General features: G+C 39.1%; 1 protein-coding gene across 1 annotated transcript; it reads left to right on the top strand.

The window, feature by feature from the left end:
• The first annotated feature begins 5,599 nt into the window (after positions 1-5,599).
• Positions 5,600-7,704, top strand: LOC124262604 (putative nuclease HARBI1). The gene is made up of 4 exons (XM_046697108.1): positions 5,600-6,252; positions 6,808-6,933; positions 7,126-7,260; positions 7,584-7,704. The coding sequence occupies exons 1-4, from the start codon at positions 5,684-5,686 to the stop codon at positions 7,702-7,704; spliced, it is 951 nt and encodes a 316-aa protein (XP_046553064.1). The 5' UTR covers positions 5,600-5,683.
• The last annotated feature ends 11,927 nt before the right edge of the window (positions 7,705-19,631 follow it).

The raw sequence follows: 19,631 nt of genomic DNA, 5'->3' as shown, positions 1-19,631 counted from the left end.
GTGATTCGATGTATCTGTGTATGTGTGCAAGAGTGCATGTTGTGTGATTGAGTGTGCATGTGAGAGTATGCGATTTGCATGTGCATTTGAATGCAGATGAGAGAGATAGTGTTTTTCATGTGACAGGGCGTGTTACTGATGTGTGATTGGGTGTATGTGTGAGTGTGTGAGAGACGATGTGTGTGTGAGAGAGAGAGAAAGAGTGAGAGAGAGAGGGGTGGGCGGGTGGGAAGGGAGTGTGTTTTCATGGGCTATTTAGTGTGAGGGCGAATGCGTGATGATGAGTTTTGCATGTATGTTCGTGTGTAAGTGTTTTTTTTGTGAGATAATGTGTTTTGGTGCTCGTCTGGTATACCATTTCCCATTTTGGGTCTCTTTTGGCTACACCCTTTTGGCTTATTTCAGGACACACCCTTTCGATCAAGTATATTTTGGCTTACCTTTTGACTGACATTTCTAAGTTTATTTCTCTTCTAATAAGAGAATTGATCTTCTCTTTGGCCCCGATTTGGAGACTTTCTTTCAGCACTTGCCATTCTATTTCTTGATTATATGTAAATAAATATTAATGAATGGTATACACATGAGTCTGTTTTCCTTCCTTCATTGGATCAATTCCAATTCTTAGCTAGGTGACAGCAACACAGCAGGAGAGGCAGCCGAAGCAAGCCTATTTTTGAAATATCTTGGAGTTGCTATAAGAGTAAACTAATTACAAATGAAGATAATGAAGGGTCATTTGCTCTATCCCGCTGTGTTGCTGTCACCCAGATGAGTGTATTACACGTTTTTTTGTGATGGAAATCACGAAGTCTGTACTCGTGTGTAGCCATGGCTACAAAGCTGATGTCGGATGACTGGCTATTTTACGATGGCTTCACTTGCTATACGTTACATGCACACGGGAATAATCGAGAGTAGTCTCCCATTGCTCAGTGTAGCTGTTTAACCGCCCCCTTGTTCTGTGGATGTTTATACACGTTCTGAGACTGGCAGAGGGGATTTCCTCCTCGCCTATTGCTCATTTTCAATCCAGGTAATAGACATAATAATAAGTGCCTTGTATGATACTTGGACAGGATTGGTGCCCTTTACTTCGAGGTCAAATATGGGCTACAATACACAATATCAGCGTGTGAGTGAGTGAGGTAGATCAGGTTCACTGACCAAATCCATGCACGGACAACCCGTGCTGACTGTCACAACAGGTCGATCATTACGAGCAATGCAGGTTACACTATGTCTTATAACTAGACGCACCGCTATCTAATCGCGCGAGCAGGTTAATTAGCTTTAATTTACTGTGTATTTGGAGGGAACGGATGGACCAGTCTCTTGTCCAGCTTGCTCGCGGCCTATGCACAAGGGGAGACTACCCTTGTCAGCTTATTAGCGCGCGTTTATCAGCCAGGCAGGCCTCAGACCACAATTATTTTCCTTCTTTGCTATCTACAGTGTCATGCCAGTGCACCATAATTAATATCGGTCGTAGGCTGTTCTCCTGTTGCATGCTGACCAACCTTCCACTTGTCACTTAACCGGCAAAATATGGGCCTGGATCGACCATGTCAATTTTGCTGTATCCACTGTAAACAATGGTCACGGGAAGTTACGAGCCGAAACACACTAGACAGCCTTGAACTTGGGGTCAAATCAAGGAAGGCTGGTGTCAATACCATGTGTAGATTGTGGACCAAAAATTTGCAATAAAGTACAATGTCTTACCTTTCATTTAAGCTATCACAAGTCAACCCTGAAAAATTAGCACAAACAGAACAGCCCATTTAAACAAGGCACTATATTCTCATATTTTCCTTCCGGGTCATGGTAAAACTTAAGGGGGGTAACTGTGGTCTGAGGCCTGTGTCCGAGGCGAAGTGCGCCGCTTGTCTTTCCGCAGCAATTAGTGCCGCTACCGGCATCCTTAAACGTACACCACGCCCTACACACCACCAGACAGTCCCCACGTCAGATGAATGGACATTGTCAGCAACTACCTACATTCACCAGTTTGCCAGTTAATACTCGTTGTTCAAACAAACACAACATGCACTTCTTTTTATCACCGACGGGAACCATGACAACGGCCTTCAAAGCAGGATCTGCTTCCTTTTGTTCTGGCGTTTGATTTCAGCCGTCAGTAAGTCCAGTGTCCATGACAAGAAATGGTCCCCGTCAAGAAATTATGTCCTCTGTATTTCAGCTTCACGCAGATGTCTTTAATCCCGAAGTACATCTCTCCATTATTGCTGGCACAACAAGCATATAGACTACAACTTCTCTGTCGGAGATAAACATATGTGAATTAGCGAAAAGGGAATCGGAAGACTTGCACTTTTCTGACTGAAAACGAATCCTTAACCTTCTCCTTATTAGCACTAATCTTTACACGGTTTCAGAGAGTTAATAGTGTGTTTTCAACATCTAACAGGTACGACGTTTTCGTGAACTACGGTATGTCCGGTGTTTGAACATATAGGCATTGATTTAAAACCTTAAAATCGCCAGGTATTTGGCCCCATGACATGCAGCTATGGCCGGCTGTTTGACGTTGCCGAAAACATTCGATGACGCCTCGTTCTGACTTCGTCTCTATGTAGTTACCGTTGTCGTTGCCAACGGTCCCCTCTGTTTTTAACAGAATCGCCATTGCTCTTACTACCTATCGCTCTGCATTTCGTTGACTACAGCATCGTTCCGAGTTCTGCTACTGACAAGATGTTTACAAGGCTGCATATTCAAGGTATTTAAGCAGACATTCATTGTATTTTAAAGTGTTAAGAGCGTACATTAGTACTGAAATCGGCCATAGTTTGACAGTAACGGTGTGGATGCTACTGGCCGCCATTTGCAATTTTGGGGAAATTTAGAAATGTTGATCTTTCTAATGTCTTTCTACAAGTAAATTGAGAGCTGTCGGTATTTATGTACTATGGCGGATGTTGTTACATGACAATAGACGTTTTTAGTATATTTAAGACGTGGATTTGGTATATTGTTTCTTTAAACATTTCTTTTCAACTATGCGGAGTATAGTAGCATTACTAATAGATGGATTGTATATCAAAACAATGATTAAATGCCCAGATGAATTCCTCTAACGCATTTTCGTGGCCTATACTTGTCCCCAAAGACTCTCTATTTTCTTGCTATCGTTTCATCGGCCTCAAAAAACATTTTGGTTCCACTGTACATGTATTTGGTGTGTCTATAAATGGGTTGTTTGTGTTATTTTCAGCACGGGAAGACATGATACGGTATCACGTCACTCCTGCTGCTAGTCTATGGCCGTCGCTGGATGAGGAATCCGACTGTGTATGTATTTTCTCGACATGACCTTCAGACTGGTCCGAAAAGCTTGCTTCTTTGTCCTTGTCGAAGTCGTCTCCTGCATACCCGTGACGTGATATGTTACTTACTCTGTTATGGTGTGCTGAAAGTCTGTCCCCGGGTGCCCTCTCCCATTTACACATTAACATTTCTTTCTAACAATCTATCAGCATGCTTGTCGTTGGATAGTATATCTCACAGCGTGTGTGACCAGGGCTATGCACTCAGACATTCTCTAACACTGTTTCGTTAAAACCTCCTATCAACCTCACCCATTAACCCTCCTTTCTCCCACCCTCCCCACTCACCGATGTAGCGTCCCCTGGCTTCGTCCCCGAGCCCCTCTCCCGACCCCCTGAGTGTTTTCACCCCGTTCTGGGCCCGCCCTGACCACGGCGAGACGCTCCCTGCCCCAGTCACCATCACCTATGTCGACTATTACCCTGTCCCAAGTGACGACGACAGTGACTACTGGGTCTATGAGGATGAGGACGACGACAGCTTCGTGGAGGATATTCACCCGTTAGGAAGGCGCTGAGGAGAGTGGCTGCCTTCTTTAGGAGAGTATTCTCGTAGATTCCTCATCCAGTGTGCGTGTGTGTGTATGTGTATGTGTGTAAGTGTGTGTGCGCGCGTGTATGTGTGCATAAGGGTAGACGTGTATGTGTGATTCGATGTATCTGTGTATGTGTGCAAGAGTGCATGTTGTGTGATTGAGTGTGCATGTGAGAGTATGCGATTTGCATGTGCATTTGAATGCAGATGAGAGAGATAGTGTTTTTCATGTGACAGGGCGTGTTACTGATGTGTGATTGGGTGTATGTGTGAGTGTGTGAGAGACGATGTGTGTGAGAGAGAGAGAAAGAGTGAGAGAGAGAGGGGTGGGCGGGTGGGAAGGGAGTGTGTTTTCATGGGCTATTTAGTGTGAGGGCGAATGCGTGATGATGAGTTTTGCATGTATGTTCGTGTGTAAGGGGTTTTGTGAGATTATGTGTTTTGGTGCTCGTCTGGTATACCATTTCCCATTTTGGGTCTCTTTTGGCTACACCCTTTTGGCTTATTTCAGGACACACCCTTTCGATCAAGTATATTTTGGCTTACCTTTTGACTGACATTTCTAAGTTTATTTCTCTTCTAATAAGAGAATTGATCTTCTCTTTTGGCCCCGATTTGGATACTTTCTTTCAGCACTTGCCATTCTATTTCTTGATTATATGTAAATAAATATTAATGAATGGTATACACATGAGTCTGTTTTCCTTCCTTCATTGGATCAATTCCAATTCTTAGCTAGGTGACAGCAACACAGCAGGAGAGGCAGCCGAAGCAAGCCTATTTTGAAATATCTTGGAGTTGCTATAAGAGTAAACTAATTACAAATGAAGATAATGAAGGGTCATTTGCTCTATCCCGCTGTGTTGCTGTCACCCAGATGAGTGTATTACACGTTTTTTGTGATGGAAATCACGAAGTCTGTACTCGTGTGTAGCCATGGCTACAAAGCTGATGTCGGATGACTGGCTATTTTACGATGGCTTCACTTGCTATACGTTACATGCACACGGGAATAATCGAGAGTAGTCTCCCATTGCTCAGTGTAGCTGTTTAACCGCCCCCTTGTTCTGTGGATGTTTATACACGTTCTGAGACTGGCAGAGGGGATTTCCTCCTCGCCTAATGCTCATTTTCAATGCAGGTAATAGACATAATAATAAGTGCCTTGTATGATACTTGGACAGGATTGGTGCCCTTTACTTCGAGGTCAAATATGGGCTACAATATCTGATCAAGAAAACCAAGTGGTGTTTAGATAAGAACATAGATCAGACCTACAAGTACTGCCAGTTTGACCTGGTCTAGTCTCCGCATGAAAATTTAGACAGGGAAATCAAAACGCCCCTATGCACATACATGCGTAAGTGTACTAAATCAGCGTGTGAGTGAGTGAGGTAGATCAGGTTCACTGACCAAATCCATGCACGGACAACCCGTGCTGACTGTCAGAACAGGTCGTTCATTACGAGCAATGCAGGTTACACTATGCCTTATAACTAGACGCACAGACCTTGCCTTGGCTTTCAGATGACCGGGGACATAGGTGGAGATATTTTGTTGAGATTGCGTTCATTTCTTAATGGAATCATGCACACAATTAACTAACTAACCGCGCGAGCAGGGCCCCCTCTTCTCGAAAGGATCCTAGCCCTAGGATATCCTAACTTTGATCCTAGGGTCTGGGATAGGTGTCCTACCTTATTCTCTAAAAAGTATCCTAGCGCTAGGATATCCTAACTTAGGACAAATACTAGGATAGGGTCTGACTTGTCCTAAATAAATCCTAGACGAAAACAATATGGCGTCGTACTTGTTTGTTCATGCAATGTTTGGGGGAAAGAATGACTGTAAGAAGAATGCCGAAAGGATATATCGTAACCGGACTGCGCCCCTCGATTTATTCGACGATGCGGAGTTGGTTAATCGATACCGCCTGTCAAGGCGAGCGATTCAAGAGGTGACAGAGCTGTGTCGACCCGAGCTAGAGAGAGCTACACAGCGTTCAAGAGCCCTAAACCCCGATCTTCAAGTACTAATAACCCTTAGATACCTGGGGAAGGGTGGTTTCCAGTCGGAATTGGCTGATTTGCACGGGGTTTCACAGCCTACTGTCTCCCGTGCAATTGGTACCACTGTAGACATCTTGTCGCGGAAACTAGACCGTATACGTTTTCCTAAAGATGCAACCTCACAGTGGGAAGTCAAACAGGTGTTTCACGCACTTGCTGGCTTTCCCAATGTGCTTGGCTGCATCGACGGTACTCTAATTGCAATCGTCCGTCCACAAGCATGCGAGGAGGCAGCGTATGTTTGCCGGAAGGGATTTCACGCTGTAAACATCCAAGCCATATGCGACGGAGATCTAAGGTCAGTATGAAAGCACTCATAACTTTCTAAATCATACCTGCATACGTAAAACTGGATGTATACAACTCTACTGTACAATATTTACAGAGAACACAGTAATATTTTGATGCAAGTCAAATGCGGAAGTGATTATTTCACAATCTATAACCTTGACATTGAGTGATTAATTTGAATATCTATTTTTAGAATTTAAAGCCTGAGAGGCCCGTTTGAGGTGTCACAGTTATTTTATTCTAATGAAAACGTCTAAAAAAATTAAAACTGGAATTGTACACTGTAATGTCATTGACTGAGTGCAAAGGATGTAAATGACATGTTCATGCATTATTGTTTACATAAAGAAATGAGTACACAATTAGAGATAGAGGTGTACTATTCCTTACATGTATGGGTTATAAATTATATATTGGAAAGGAAATTTAAACTATGGTACATATTGCATATATCCTGGAAATATATATTTTTAGCATTAGCATCACATAAATTTTTTGTACTCCGGCAGCAAGATTTTCTCTTCTTGGTATGTTGGTAGAAATGTATGTTGTGTTATTACAGGTTCACCAATGTTGTATGCAGATGGCCAGGCGCAACACATGATAGCTACATCTTTAATAATAGTACAATTGGAAGCTACCTAGAAGAGTCTGGAGGTAGAAATGGATGGTTGCTTGGAGATTCAGGGTAAATTTGATTATCATTTTGGAATAACATAGCTTAAAATGAGTGAAGTTTCATAAATAAAATATATGTATTTGATAATTCCATTTACTAAGAGTAAGAATACATCCAGTTTAAATTTGTGTTGTATTTACTAACATTGTCTTCATATTTCTCTTATAAATCATTTGCGTGTATATCTACAAAATCCTTCAGATATGCCTGCAGACCATGGATGGTCACCCCCCTGAGCAACCCCCAAACACAGGGAGAGGAGAGATTTAACGGAGCGCTCTGTAAAACAAGGAACACAGTGGAAAGAGCTTTTGGCCTAATGAAGTCTCGGTTTCGGTTAGTTCGATTATCATAATGAAAATAATATTTCAGAATAAGAAAAATAAATAATTAAAAATATATAATCTCAAGGTGTTAAACACAAAGATTAAAAGTTCATTTATATCAAAACTGAAGGCATGAATCTGTCATTTACTTACAAAGAATTAAACCATTTTGCAAAATGAAGTTTAAGATAAAGTATGAAAATATTGGAAAAATTATCCATATATTTATTGTCTGATAGAGTAAGGAGACTATCTTTTTACAGATATAGCGCCAAAAACCTATAAATGGAACTTTCAATCAAGTGTCATCGGCTCGTGTATGGTGTGTGCCAGCTACACAACCTGTGTATCAACCATCGCCTTCCACCCATGCCAGCCCTACCTGCAGAGGATGGCAATGACCACCCATATGACGGTCCACTTAGAGATGGACACCAGACAAGGAAACGCTTGATAGAAAGCACTTTCAACTAACATATATGGTAAGTTTTTACAACAGTTCATTTGTTTTCCTTGTAGATGTCGGCATGAAGAGAAATAAATAACCAATTTTTTGATAAAAATATAATCTTTTAATAAATTTAACAATGGAAAATACACTAAGTACATACATCTTATGTTATGAATGTACACTGGTATTTTGATAAGGACTTGTTGTATTTGTAAATAGGAACATTGCAAAGCATCATTAAATTGGTTCATTTTTCAAATTTCTGGGTTATCCAAAGGCACAAACTTCAACTTCATATGTACATCAAATGGATGTGTAAATTTCATAACCAATTTCATCCAAACATTTTATTTAAGTAAATTTAGTATCATTAAAATGTCAAAATATATACATTTTTCAATCTTCTTAATTAATTTCAAGGATATATTTCAGAATATGATAAGAGAATTCAATGCCATAACAAGTTCACCATATGAATAATCAAAATACATTTGTACCTCACATACATTGCAAGTTTGTCAATTGCCAATATCATGAATCATTGGAGCAATGTAAAATTATATCTAGTAATCAATCATAACATTATTCTGCAGATAAGGAAAATAGGACTTAGATGATAAATGTCATCAAAAGACACCACTGAACCATCTATGGAATGTTTCAGTAAAATATTCAGTAAAATAACAGTTGATGTTTGAGATATGCATGGCATAAACAATGGGACGGATTGAGTGAAAAACAATTTTAGGGACATGTATACCAACTCCTGTGCAAGTGGTGGTACAATAAATAGATTCATTTTCACAAAACCATTATATCAGCAGACACATGGAAGTTTTATTCAGTATTTTAGCCCATATGACCTATTACAGTACACTTGTAGTTGTTTTACACTGTACAGTATAGTTAAAATAGAAATATACATACATAAATGAACTTCTATTTGCAAAAATAATATTAGATTGATATTTCTTGAGTTTAATAAGTTTTCCATTAGTTGATCATCTTTGTACAAAGTTGTGAACATAGGGAGGTATCTGTTTCTAAGAAAATTAAAACTTTTACAAATGAAAAGTTCATGACACTCATCCTTGACATTGCCTTCATGACAATAATGACATAAACTATTATTGTTATCATGTACATTTCTCTTTCTAAGATTTAAGCCATGAAATTTTGATAATGATATTTGTAATGTAACATATGTTTTATTTAGGATTACTCTTTCTTAGTGTATTAATGATATTTTCCTAAAGTTCTAGCCTGCAGTTAAGGTACATATTTTTCTGTAACAACAAATGATTTCATACAAATTATTAACAACCAATGGTACTTGATAATTTAACAGGACAACTCGAACAAGCTTGAACTACTCACATCCCCAACATATGACAATATGGATTAAGTTCACTTCATTGTAAGAATTTCTTAATAGCAAAGTATTGTATATACATTCAAGAGTCAAATGTGATGATCGGCGAGATGCACATGGGAGTTACATTCTGATCTGCCTGTTTTCTCATCAGCCGCAATTCATTGAGTATTTCTTTTTCAACTTGCAGGCGCTCTCTGTCGATCTGCAAGCGTTCCCGCATGATGGCCACCTTCTCCCTCTCAAGCTGGACCACTTCAGCTGCCTGGGCTGCACTATCTTCTAAAAAACAAACAACAATCATGTCATATCCACAATAAATTTCAACAATTTCAGATACAAACATTGTTTTGTTTTTCCTTTTGTATTTTTTTACTATAAAGGAACTTACTTGCAATACTCATTGATTGCATTGTACCTTGTAAAGTTGAACTGGTATATCACATTGTTAACATATGAGACAATTTCATCTTTGAAAAAACTTATCATACAATCATTACGAAATATTACTCATTGACATTACAAAGGTTAATAATTACCATGTGTATGAACTTTTGTCTTTTGTTTCTTGCTCACAGGTCTTGAAACTACAAAGAAAATTCACAATATAATTGTTTTCAAGGATATATTGCAGAATTTGAATGTAATAACATTAAATTGTTTTTTTGACTGCATCAAATTATAAATGCAGTACGTATACATAATTCTTCCATTACTATAAGAAAATAGTATTGAACTGGAACTTGGAAATCTGGAAGTTAAATCTTGGAATTTATTAAAATGTTAAGTATTTATAGACTGATAAACATTGTATTTGTCAAGAATGGACATATTTTCTATTTATTTTCATTGTAATATCACTGATCTCTCATTGAGTGACGTAGTAAGTGATATCACACTGAAAACACCAAATATCCTCATATATTAGTCTGAGGTATATTGTCTAATTTTGCACACCAAATCTAAACGAGATAAATCTATAATTATCATGATTTGCGATGTGATATTATTACCTATGACTGGTGACAATTGGAACGATGCTGGTGGATCATGCGGTGTTGGTGGTGCTGCTTGTCGAGGTGGAGTGCAGGACAGGAGGATAGGTGATGTCCGGGCAGAGTGGACATTCAAATTGTTGCTGCTAGTTGAAGTCGAGGGAACAGCTGCATCACACAACACACTACCCAATCCTGAGAAGGCTGGAAATTAATGTTTTATATGTCAGAATACCTTTGCAAGTATATTCTTTAACAAAAATATATAAATTTATTTGGAATATTAAAAAAGTACATGACACTTAGACAAAGAGGTAAGTTCCTGGTTTGCAAATATTTTAGGGCACAACTTATCATTATGCAATTTATGCTATAGGCCCCCATACTGTCACTTATACAAAACATTAATTTCACACATTACTTGGTGATCACTTGTATATCATAAGTGTTTTATGATAACGGATGAATACCTGACAAGTCTTCACTATCCAACCCCCCTGTGCAACCATTGATTTGTACTGATGGAATGAGGGACACCACCTGTAAAAAATTAAATGAACTTTTCAGTAATTAAACAAAAGCATAAATTTGATTATACATAGACACATTGTTACAGGTGTGACAATGCAAAAATTTAACTTGAGACATGTGCAGGTAAACAGTACAAAAAAGTGACAGTACCATGATACTGAAAATATCATTGATTTATACATTCTCATATCAACAACATCCAGTATTAATCAAGTTTTTAAATTCATAATTTTATAATTTCATTACTTAAGTTTCCTCATACAAATATAGATTTATGCAATATACCTTATACTCAAAGTCACTCAGTGGAGATGGTGGTGGCCCTCCGCCTGTCTGGAATATAGCCTTCTTTAGGCTAGTGGCTTTCCTCCTTGAGTCGCTCCTGTTACAGATTAAAGTACATTATATCAAATTATTTCCATCTTTAAGATCATTTAGATTCAAATAACACTGACCTTGATAAATTCATTTCTTTGAAGAAAATTATCAGCCTGAAATTGAATTATTGTAAAAGTAAATATGTACATTTTCAATTTTAGTAGATTTTAAGGTTCTCACAAAGATGTTATTTTAATAAATAAAATTATCCTTTTGGAAGTTAGTTCTTTGTTTCAGCTTGTTTGTCAAAGTTAAAGCCCCAGTATTGAAGGCATCCTTATAATAGTCCAATGGATTATGTATTTTCGTTCAAAGAAATTGGAGATTAGCAACAGTATACATTTTCTTAAACCACTCACTACACTTGATGTAAAAAACAATGTTTCCAATTTTTCCCATCACCCCATTGGCGGCCATCTTGATTTCAAAATGGCCGCCACATTCAATAATGTGCCACCCTTTTTTTTCACTTTTAAGTACAATTCTGGTTCTATTTTCAGTATATATTTGAAGCTTTTATGCTGTTAAGGATTACTTGTATGCACCCCAGTATCAAAGACACTGTTAATGTGTATACATGAAGGGGAAATGTGTTATTATATACAAAATCTAAACATTACATATTTCATATCAGCTATTTATGATATATATCTATACACTGAACTCCCAGACACTTGTATTTTGTTATACGTATTTTGCTCTGTATAAAACAAGAATATTATGAATGTTATGATAACCACACTAGCTGTTAAAAACTACTAACTTGTTGATCAGTGGTGTAAGCGTAGGAACAGGTTGAAGATGAATGTCCACACTGTCACAGAATGGATAGCTTAATGTCTATCCTCAGATGTTGCAATCTTCAGACAGTATAAGCACCAAATACACAACACCATTTACAGCAAGTCATCAATATCATCGTGATTTCCATTTCAGACATGTAATCATATCTCCAATCGAAAAGTTGTCATTAATGATGAAAGTATATATCCACAATGTCACCGAAAGGAGAGGTCTTTCACACTCATCATAAGATATATTTACAGCAGTTCATCAAAGTTATCATCAGGAACTGTTTCCTCCACTTGAGACTCTTCATTGTCACACTGATTACTGCATTGACAAAGTTCAGTACATGGTAAGTCCTTTGATTTGCATGTACACCGCTGAGTTGAACAGTCGGTCTTGCACTGGCATCGAACCATCTCGAGAATAGCCTGGGGAGCTGGCAGAACATCTGTGGTGACTGGTCTAAGCTGAGCATCCTTATCCCTATGAAACCCGTATCTCATTGGGTCCAAGAAGACTTGTTTGGCAACATGAACTTGAGCCCATACCCATGCCTGCATCTGAACTCTGTGAAGGTGTTGTTTCAAGGCACCAAGTGTTAGAGGGAGCCTATCACTTTCAGCCATGTGCTTGCAAAAGAGATACCATCTGAGTTCAGGAATTTCATTCAAGGTGATTGTTTTTGGACAATACACAGCACATACAAATCTAGCTAATGTTGAAAAGGTTTCTTCATCAAGATCTTCTCTACAACACAGCAGCTGCAAAGCTTCAACAGTGTCTTCGGTGGCTCTTTAAGAAACGTCTTGAACCAAGTTGTCTTCCCAATGCGAGAAAAAATCTACCTGTGTTATCAGCTCCAGAAAAGGCATGGAAGGCTGGCAGAGCCTTCGCTTTTTCAACCCAAAGTGATTTCCATATATGCTGTATTTGTACTTCACCTGATGCCATGCAGATAGATGTCTTTACTGGCAGGTGATCATAATTTGCTATGATTAGCCACGAGGACGTCAGTATCTGGAGAGAAGAAAACAAGTTCAGAGTCACACGAGTTTCGCTGAGATGCACAGATGGCTTGGTAGATCATCAGTGTGTCAGCCTCTTCATGGTTGTTTGACTCAAAGTTGATGCTGCTGTTACTTCTTGTGTTACCCGATGCTGAGGTGATGAAGAGCTTTGATGAATCCTTGTTGTACTCCATGGTCTTTGTTGCTAGGTACTCTGCAAGGTCATCCTTGGTTTGGTCGTGAGATAAGAATCGCTTCAATGTGATGTGCTTGATTCTTGTTTCATCAGTTATTTGGTACTGGACTGGATCCTTGCCATGACGTCTTTTTTCCCTTGTTGACCATTTAAGTGAATCAGGTTTATAGGTATCAAACACAAGAATGACTTCATCAAATTCTCTTGTAAGGCTCATCAGTCGGTTATTGAAGCACTGACTTAGATCCTTTACTGTCTCCACTGCAGGAGGTAACTGTGTCATCTTCTGAAGAAGAACCATACCATCAACTACAGCAATCCTATACACTGCAGAGTCAATTTGGTCAAGTTGAGGGGCCATTTCTGGATCACTGATCATATGACTTTTACCCAGTTCCTCAAGGCAACTGATGAGTTTTGACTTGTCTGTACATTGTAACAACATGCCATCCGGGGAAAAGAATGCTCTTGGTGTCAGTGTGAATTCATAGTTCCCTATAGCATGTTTCAGGTCAATATCGCGGCTTGATCTGGCTAAAATCATCAGCCGTCCATACAAGTCCTTTGTTTCTTTCAGGTCCACAATCTTGTCTCGAAGTTTCACTGTTTGTTTCTTGCTGTCAGACATGTAGAGATGGTTGTTTTCCTTCTTCACTGGCGCCCATAGGCTGACTGTTCCATTGATTCTTTCTGCCACATATTCTTCATACAACTTTTGCCCGGTCTTGTCTATGTTGAGTATCTGAGAGACATACTGATCTTGAATATATGCATGTGTTATCAGATTCTGCAGCTTGTCCCTTCAACAGTAAAAGGATTCCCATGACTCAGGATAGCATTCTTGATTTTGTCAACTGCAATATGGTCCCGCTGGATAACACCTGGTGCAAGGTCATGATGCTCCTTGACTTTAGCTGCTTCAAAATCAAACTGACTTTTGAACTCATTTGCTAAGCGTGACAACTCAGGTGCTGCCAGAAAAAACCGCTGTCTTGCATTTGCATTCCGTGATATGCCAACGAGACCAGAGTGTACCTTCATTAGTCTGTTCAGTTGTTCACATGCATGATCAGCTCCAATGGACACAAAGGGGATACCTTTCTTCGAAACTGATATATTTCCATTAGCCAGCTCATTCCATGTGTGTATGGATCCTTTGACCTCAGTGCATACATATATGCTAAGTATCTGGGCCACAGTCTTTTGTATTTGATCCGATCCATTGCAAAAAAGAGTTTGCTCAGTTCTTCACCAGCCTCTAGATGCAACCTAAGATCTGCATTCCTTGATGCAGCTATGAAGAAGAGAATGTCTTCAACACGGTGTAAGTAGTTCATCATTGACTTGAACATGGCATGTTTGCACATCTCTTGCTCCCAGGACTGAAATTTGGTCATTAGATCATCCATGGCAATTTGTCTAAGCAGCTTGGAATTTGCACACTTCACGGATTCTGCCTTTTCACTTTTGTCAACTACATTACAGGCTCTGACAATTTCCTTGGTGAAATCAGAGTAAACCACTTGCAGCCCAGGATTATTCCTGAAAAACTCCTCAAGTGATAACTCATACAGTGCAGTGTAAGAGTACAGATGAGCTCGGAGGCAGCGTTTGTAGTGGATACATTTTAGTATCTGTCTTGTTGTTGGACCAAAAACATCAGCTTCCATCCAGGCATCATCAATTCCAGAATTTTCAATAGATGTACCAAGAGCTCTTAGAGCAGCCATAACAACATGCAACTCACCAAGCCTGGGCACAAACTGTCTTTTCAAGTCAGGACTGGAATCCAAAAGTTTAACAACTTTCTCGTATAGAGCCATGTTGAATGATATAACAGTTGGGTGATCTTTTCCAATTGCCAGTTCTTTCAGATTCTGAGCCTGTATTATTACTGTCAGTAGTGTTAACCATTCATGTGCGACTTCAGGGAGTAATGGCAAAGCACCCACTTGTGTCATTGTCTTGCTTTCAGACAGCAAAGAATTGTATGCAGCCCAGCCTGGAATCATGTTAGCTTCTCTCTCTTCCCTCATTCTGGACATAACTGATGCTACTATCCACCCAAAGTGTGTCAAGTAATAGCCTTTTGAAATACCATCTCTATTGAAGTCCAGTTTTGTCCCATTTGTTGATAACTGAGATGTGGTTTTCAAGTCTGGTTTTCTGCAGGGGATCAGCTTTGTATGATAGGGGAGCAACTGTAAGATTTTGGCCTTCCTGTATGTCCAGAGTTTGGGATATCAGTTCTCCTGAGGCATCAGCCTTCTGGTAGACAGCAGTCACAGTTCCATGTGTCGTTCCTTCCCATTAGGTGTGTCTTCTGCAAAGTCTATGTTGTCAACAGCAAAGAAACAAATGAACCTTTCGGAAGAAATGGTGGAACGTATAAACCGTTGAAGTGTCGTGTATTTTTAACTACAGCATTTGCAAGTGAAGTTTCTAGAAGAAGAGCACGCCTGTAAGGAATGCAGTAGTTGTGGGCGCTGAGGAGATCCATGATCATCTTGTTTCTTGTGTTGTAGTGAACTGCAAGGGCTAATCCAAGCACCTGAGGATTTTCCTTTCCACGTAATCTAAATGCTCCAGACTCTCTTTGCTGTTTATATTTTACCTGTCTTCTGGATTTGACACCATACATGATATTTTGGCAGATTGTAAGTACACTTCTGTCAACAGTACTTGTCTTTTCTTCACTGCTGAACTCAAGTTTTGTTCCAGCCATTATCCAACGAATGAGAGAGTAGAGTTCAGAAGGAACATCATCTACAGTACTTGTAACTTGCATAGAAAAGTTGCTGTTATCTTCTTTCTGAAAGGCCTCAATGCTCTTGCGTACCAGCTTGGCAGATTGGTATATGTGTTTCATATTTTCCATGCTGTTGTCTCTCTCAATAGCATTATGGACCATTTCTTCCTCACAAGCATTTGGGGAATACAGCACAGCAGGTTTTCGGCGGTCTTGTTGAAGGACAGATTTCACATTGGGAAGCTCGGAAAGGATCTTTTCCTTCAGCCACTGCCTTGTGTAGGTAGGCACATGCTTGTCCAACGTTTTAACCCCTCCAAGCATAGAGATATATGTTTCTCAATTTCCTCTAGTGATAAAAAGCCTTGTTTGCTGTTTGCTGGTCCACCAAATCAATCAATTCAGTTATACATGCAGTTTGAACTGGATGCTTACTTTCCTTGTTTTTTCCTTGCTGGTTTCCTGGCGTAGGACATGGAAAACATGGTTGGTCCAACAAGTCTTGTGATATCGGACATCAATGGCATGTGCATCAGTTGGAGAAATGGTAGAGTTTAATCTTGTTTTCAGAAAAGGATTTCTTGAAATCTCAATTGCATCTCTGAGGGTTGAGCCAGCTTTTTCTGTCCTGACTTTGAAAAGCTGCTGTTGATCATCCTGTTGACAGAAGAAACAAAGATTGTTGTCAAATGGAGATGTTGATGATCTTGTGAAAGGCATTGCTGAACATTCAGGCTGACTTCCGTGTTCAAACCCCTTTCTTTTCTTCCCCTCTTGCTGCGTGCGATTTGTTCAAAATCCTGAGTTTTATGCTTTCTATTCCTGGCACGTTGTATTTGGTCTTTATTTGTTGCATTAGAATAGCAGCTTCTGTGCCAAACAGCCTTGTGTAATTCAAGTGTCTCCTTTGTGCAACCTTCAAGTCTCTGGCAGATATCAACGTACGGTCCATCTTTTAAAGTAGCACGCTCATGTATGATTTCCAACAAGTTGTCATATGATTCCAATCTTGGTTGTGATACAAGAGGGAGTTTGATTTTGTCAGTGGTAGCATTTTGACATAAAATGCACAAACTCCAGTTAAGGTCCTTCTCATTTGTTGTTCCATGACAATGACTTAGCTGTGGTATTGTTGTCATGGTGACCTGAAAATATAAATATAATTCATCTATTTTTTTTGTCATATCAACCCAAATGAATTAGTTATTGTAAAATAATCACCTTGCAAACGTCTTTTCAAAAACCGCACAATTCATGACAAAATGTGAAGCAATTATAGTAAAATCACTACATTATGATCAATTGCAAGTCAAAATCTTACATGGAAATAATAGTATAAATTCTTTAACAAATAATCACAATAAGTACCAAAATAAGCATTTTATAAACTGTAATCACTAAAGGATACAAATACAACACCTAAGTAAATTTAACTATAAACTATCTTGCAAAATTGAGATATTTTGTAATTTGGTTCACCACAGGACCCTATAAGGAAACATTGTTCTTGTTTGTTGTAATGAAATTATCATCTGTGACTGCATCATAACATATTAGGGGCCCTTTTAGGGAGGATGTTTTAATGGCAATATTGTGGTGATACAAACCATGTTTCCTGATTTAAATAATTAAAATACATTCTACATTGTCAGAGAAGTGGACTTAATAAAACACTTGATATATAGCATCACGAGAATAGCCTTAAGAACACATCATATACAAAACAAGTAAAGAATATCCCCCAAAAGGCCCCCTATGTTGCATACAAGCACAAAGACCAAACACTTGCTTTTCACTTATTTAAGCAGATATGTAACATTCTATCTATATGATAGCATGTCAAATACTATGAAAATGTCAATCAATTTACTACTAAATGACTCAGGAAATGACATATACATCTAAAAATCAAAATAATGCTAAGGAGGCAAGTGGTCTCATGTGATAGAATTAATTGATATCACATTTTTTAAGTATTTTCAATCAAAATATATAGAGAGATATGTCAACACTTGAAAATATTGTTATACTGACCTTCAAGTCATGCTTGATATCCACTGTGTACCATCCTTTAGACACAAAATTGTCTACAAGTTCTTCCTGTTTTGCAAGTCATCACTGCCATGTTGACTTCATAGGACAGGGTCACAAAGGGAGACAACTCCTATACGGCAGAAGGAACTTCATGGTGCCAACTATAATGAAGTTTTATTCACTTTAAGAGAAAGTGAAAATTTGGAAACATTGTTTTTTGTAGAAAGTAAACCCTAAAGAGTGTAAAATAACACAGAGAAACAAATCTCCAATTTTTTTGAACGAAAAATTTAAAGTGAACATAATGCAATGGACTATAATATATTAAGGATAGGTTTACTGTTCTTATTTAGTACATGAATATTATATTTCATATAGTCTTACTTTAGAGTGGTCCATTTTTTTTCACATCCTCTGATGAGCGGATAGAGGACCCGCAAGCACTGACTCTGAGAAAAAAATACAATAGGATTTCAACATTCAATGTGTACTTCACTGCAGACATTCTAATCTTTTCTTATCAGTTATGAAAACTTTAGTAGCATGTAATATACTGTTAAACAGTATAATTTATTATCAAAAGAATAGATTGAATAAAATCATATCAGTACTCAGAGCTCATGATAAAATATCTAATGTCTTTCTGAAATTCACTCATCAAAATATTGTGATCAATAACATTAGCCATTTCTGTGGGATTGCTAAAAAATATAATCAGATAAAGTTATTTTGGATTATTTTTCGAGAGGAGAAATTGCAATATGTACATGCCTGTGAAAACAATAATTTTGACTAAAATGACCAACAGAGCCAATGAGTTCTACTTTGACATTGCATTGTTTACATTTACGAGCTGATCGCGATCAATAAATTGAATAATTAGATTCACCTGTTTGATATGTCCTTACAAATCTGTTGCTTCTTGCTGTTGGTCACAATGGATGAAAATGAGCTAAATAAAATAGACTTATGGTTCTCCACCTCATCAACTAAACAATACATCTCGTTCCGAGTCCAGTTGACTTTTCTCGCTTTCTTCTGCGGTCGCCATCTCGCTTGAGCTTGACATTTTGACGTCTGCTCGGGGATTTCCCAAAAGCTGTGACGTCATATGGGAAATCCCTTCGCTTTTCTATCTCACCGACTGAAGAGCTCGCTATCCTAGCTAGGATCGGAAGCTCAAGGATAGGACAGGGATAGGATCGTTTAGAGAATGGGTCTTATCTTAAAGTTAGGATGTCCTAACTTCTGTCCTAACTAGTTAGGATCTGTCTTAGCTGGGACACTTTCGAGAATAGGATACTATATCTCATAGCGTGTGTGACCGGGGCTATGTACTCAGACATTCCCTGACACTGTTTCGTTAAAAACCTCCTTTCAACCTCACCCATTAACCCTCCTTTCTCCCACCCTCCCCACTCACCGATGTAGCGTCCCCTGGCTTCGTCCCCGAGCCCCTCTCCCGACCCCCTGAGTGTTTTCACCCCGTTCTGGGCCCGCCCTGACCACGGCGAGACGTTCCCTGCCCCAGTCACCATCACCTATGTTGACTATTACCCTGTCCCAAGTGACGACGACAGTGACTACTGGGTCTATGAGGATGAGGACGACGACAGCTTCGTGGAGGATATTCACCCCGTTAGGAAAGCGCTGAGGAGAGTGGCTGCCTTCTTTAGGAGAGTATTCTCGTAGATTCCTCATCCAGTGTGCATGTGTGTCCATGTGTGTGCGCGCGCGTGCGTGCGCGTGCGTGCGCGCGCGTGTGTGCATAGGTGTAAACGTGTATGTGTGATTCGATGTATTTGTGCAAGAGTGCATGTTGTGTGATTGGGTGTGCATGTGAGTGTATGCGATTTGCATGTGCATTTGAATGCAGATG

This window comes from Haliotis rubra, unplaced genomic scaffold (genome assembly GCF_003918875.1).
Source record: "Haliotis rubra isolate DU_JTF1 unplaced genomic scaffold, ASM391887v1 Scf847, whole genome shotgun sequence".
NCBI classification, from domain to species: domain Eukaryota; kingdom Metazoa; phylum Mollusca; class Gastropoda; order Lepetellida; family Haliotidae; genus Haliotis; species Haliotis rubra.
The sequence above is the reverse complement of the archived record's forward strand: the minus strand, read 5'-3'. Positions and strand labels throughout refer to the sequence as shown.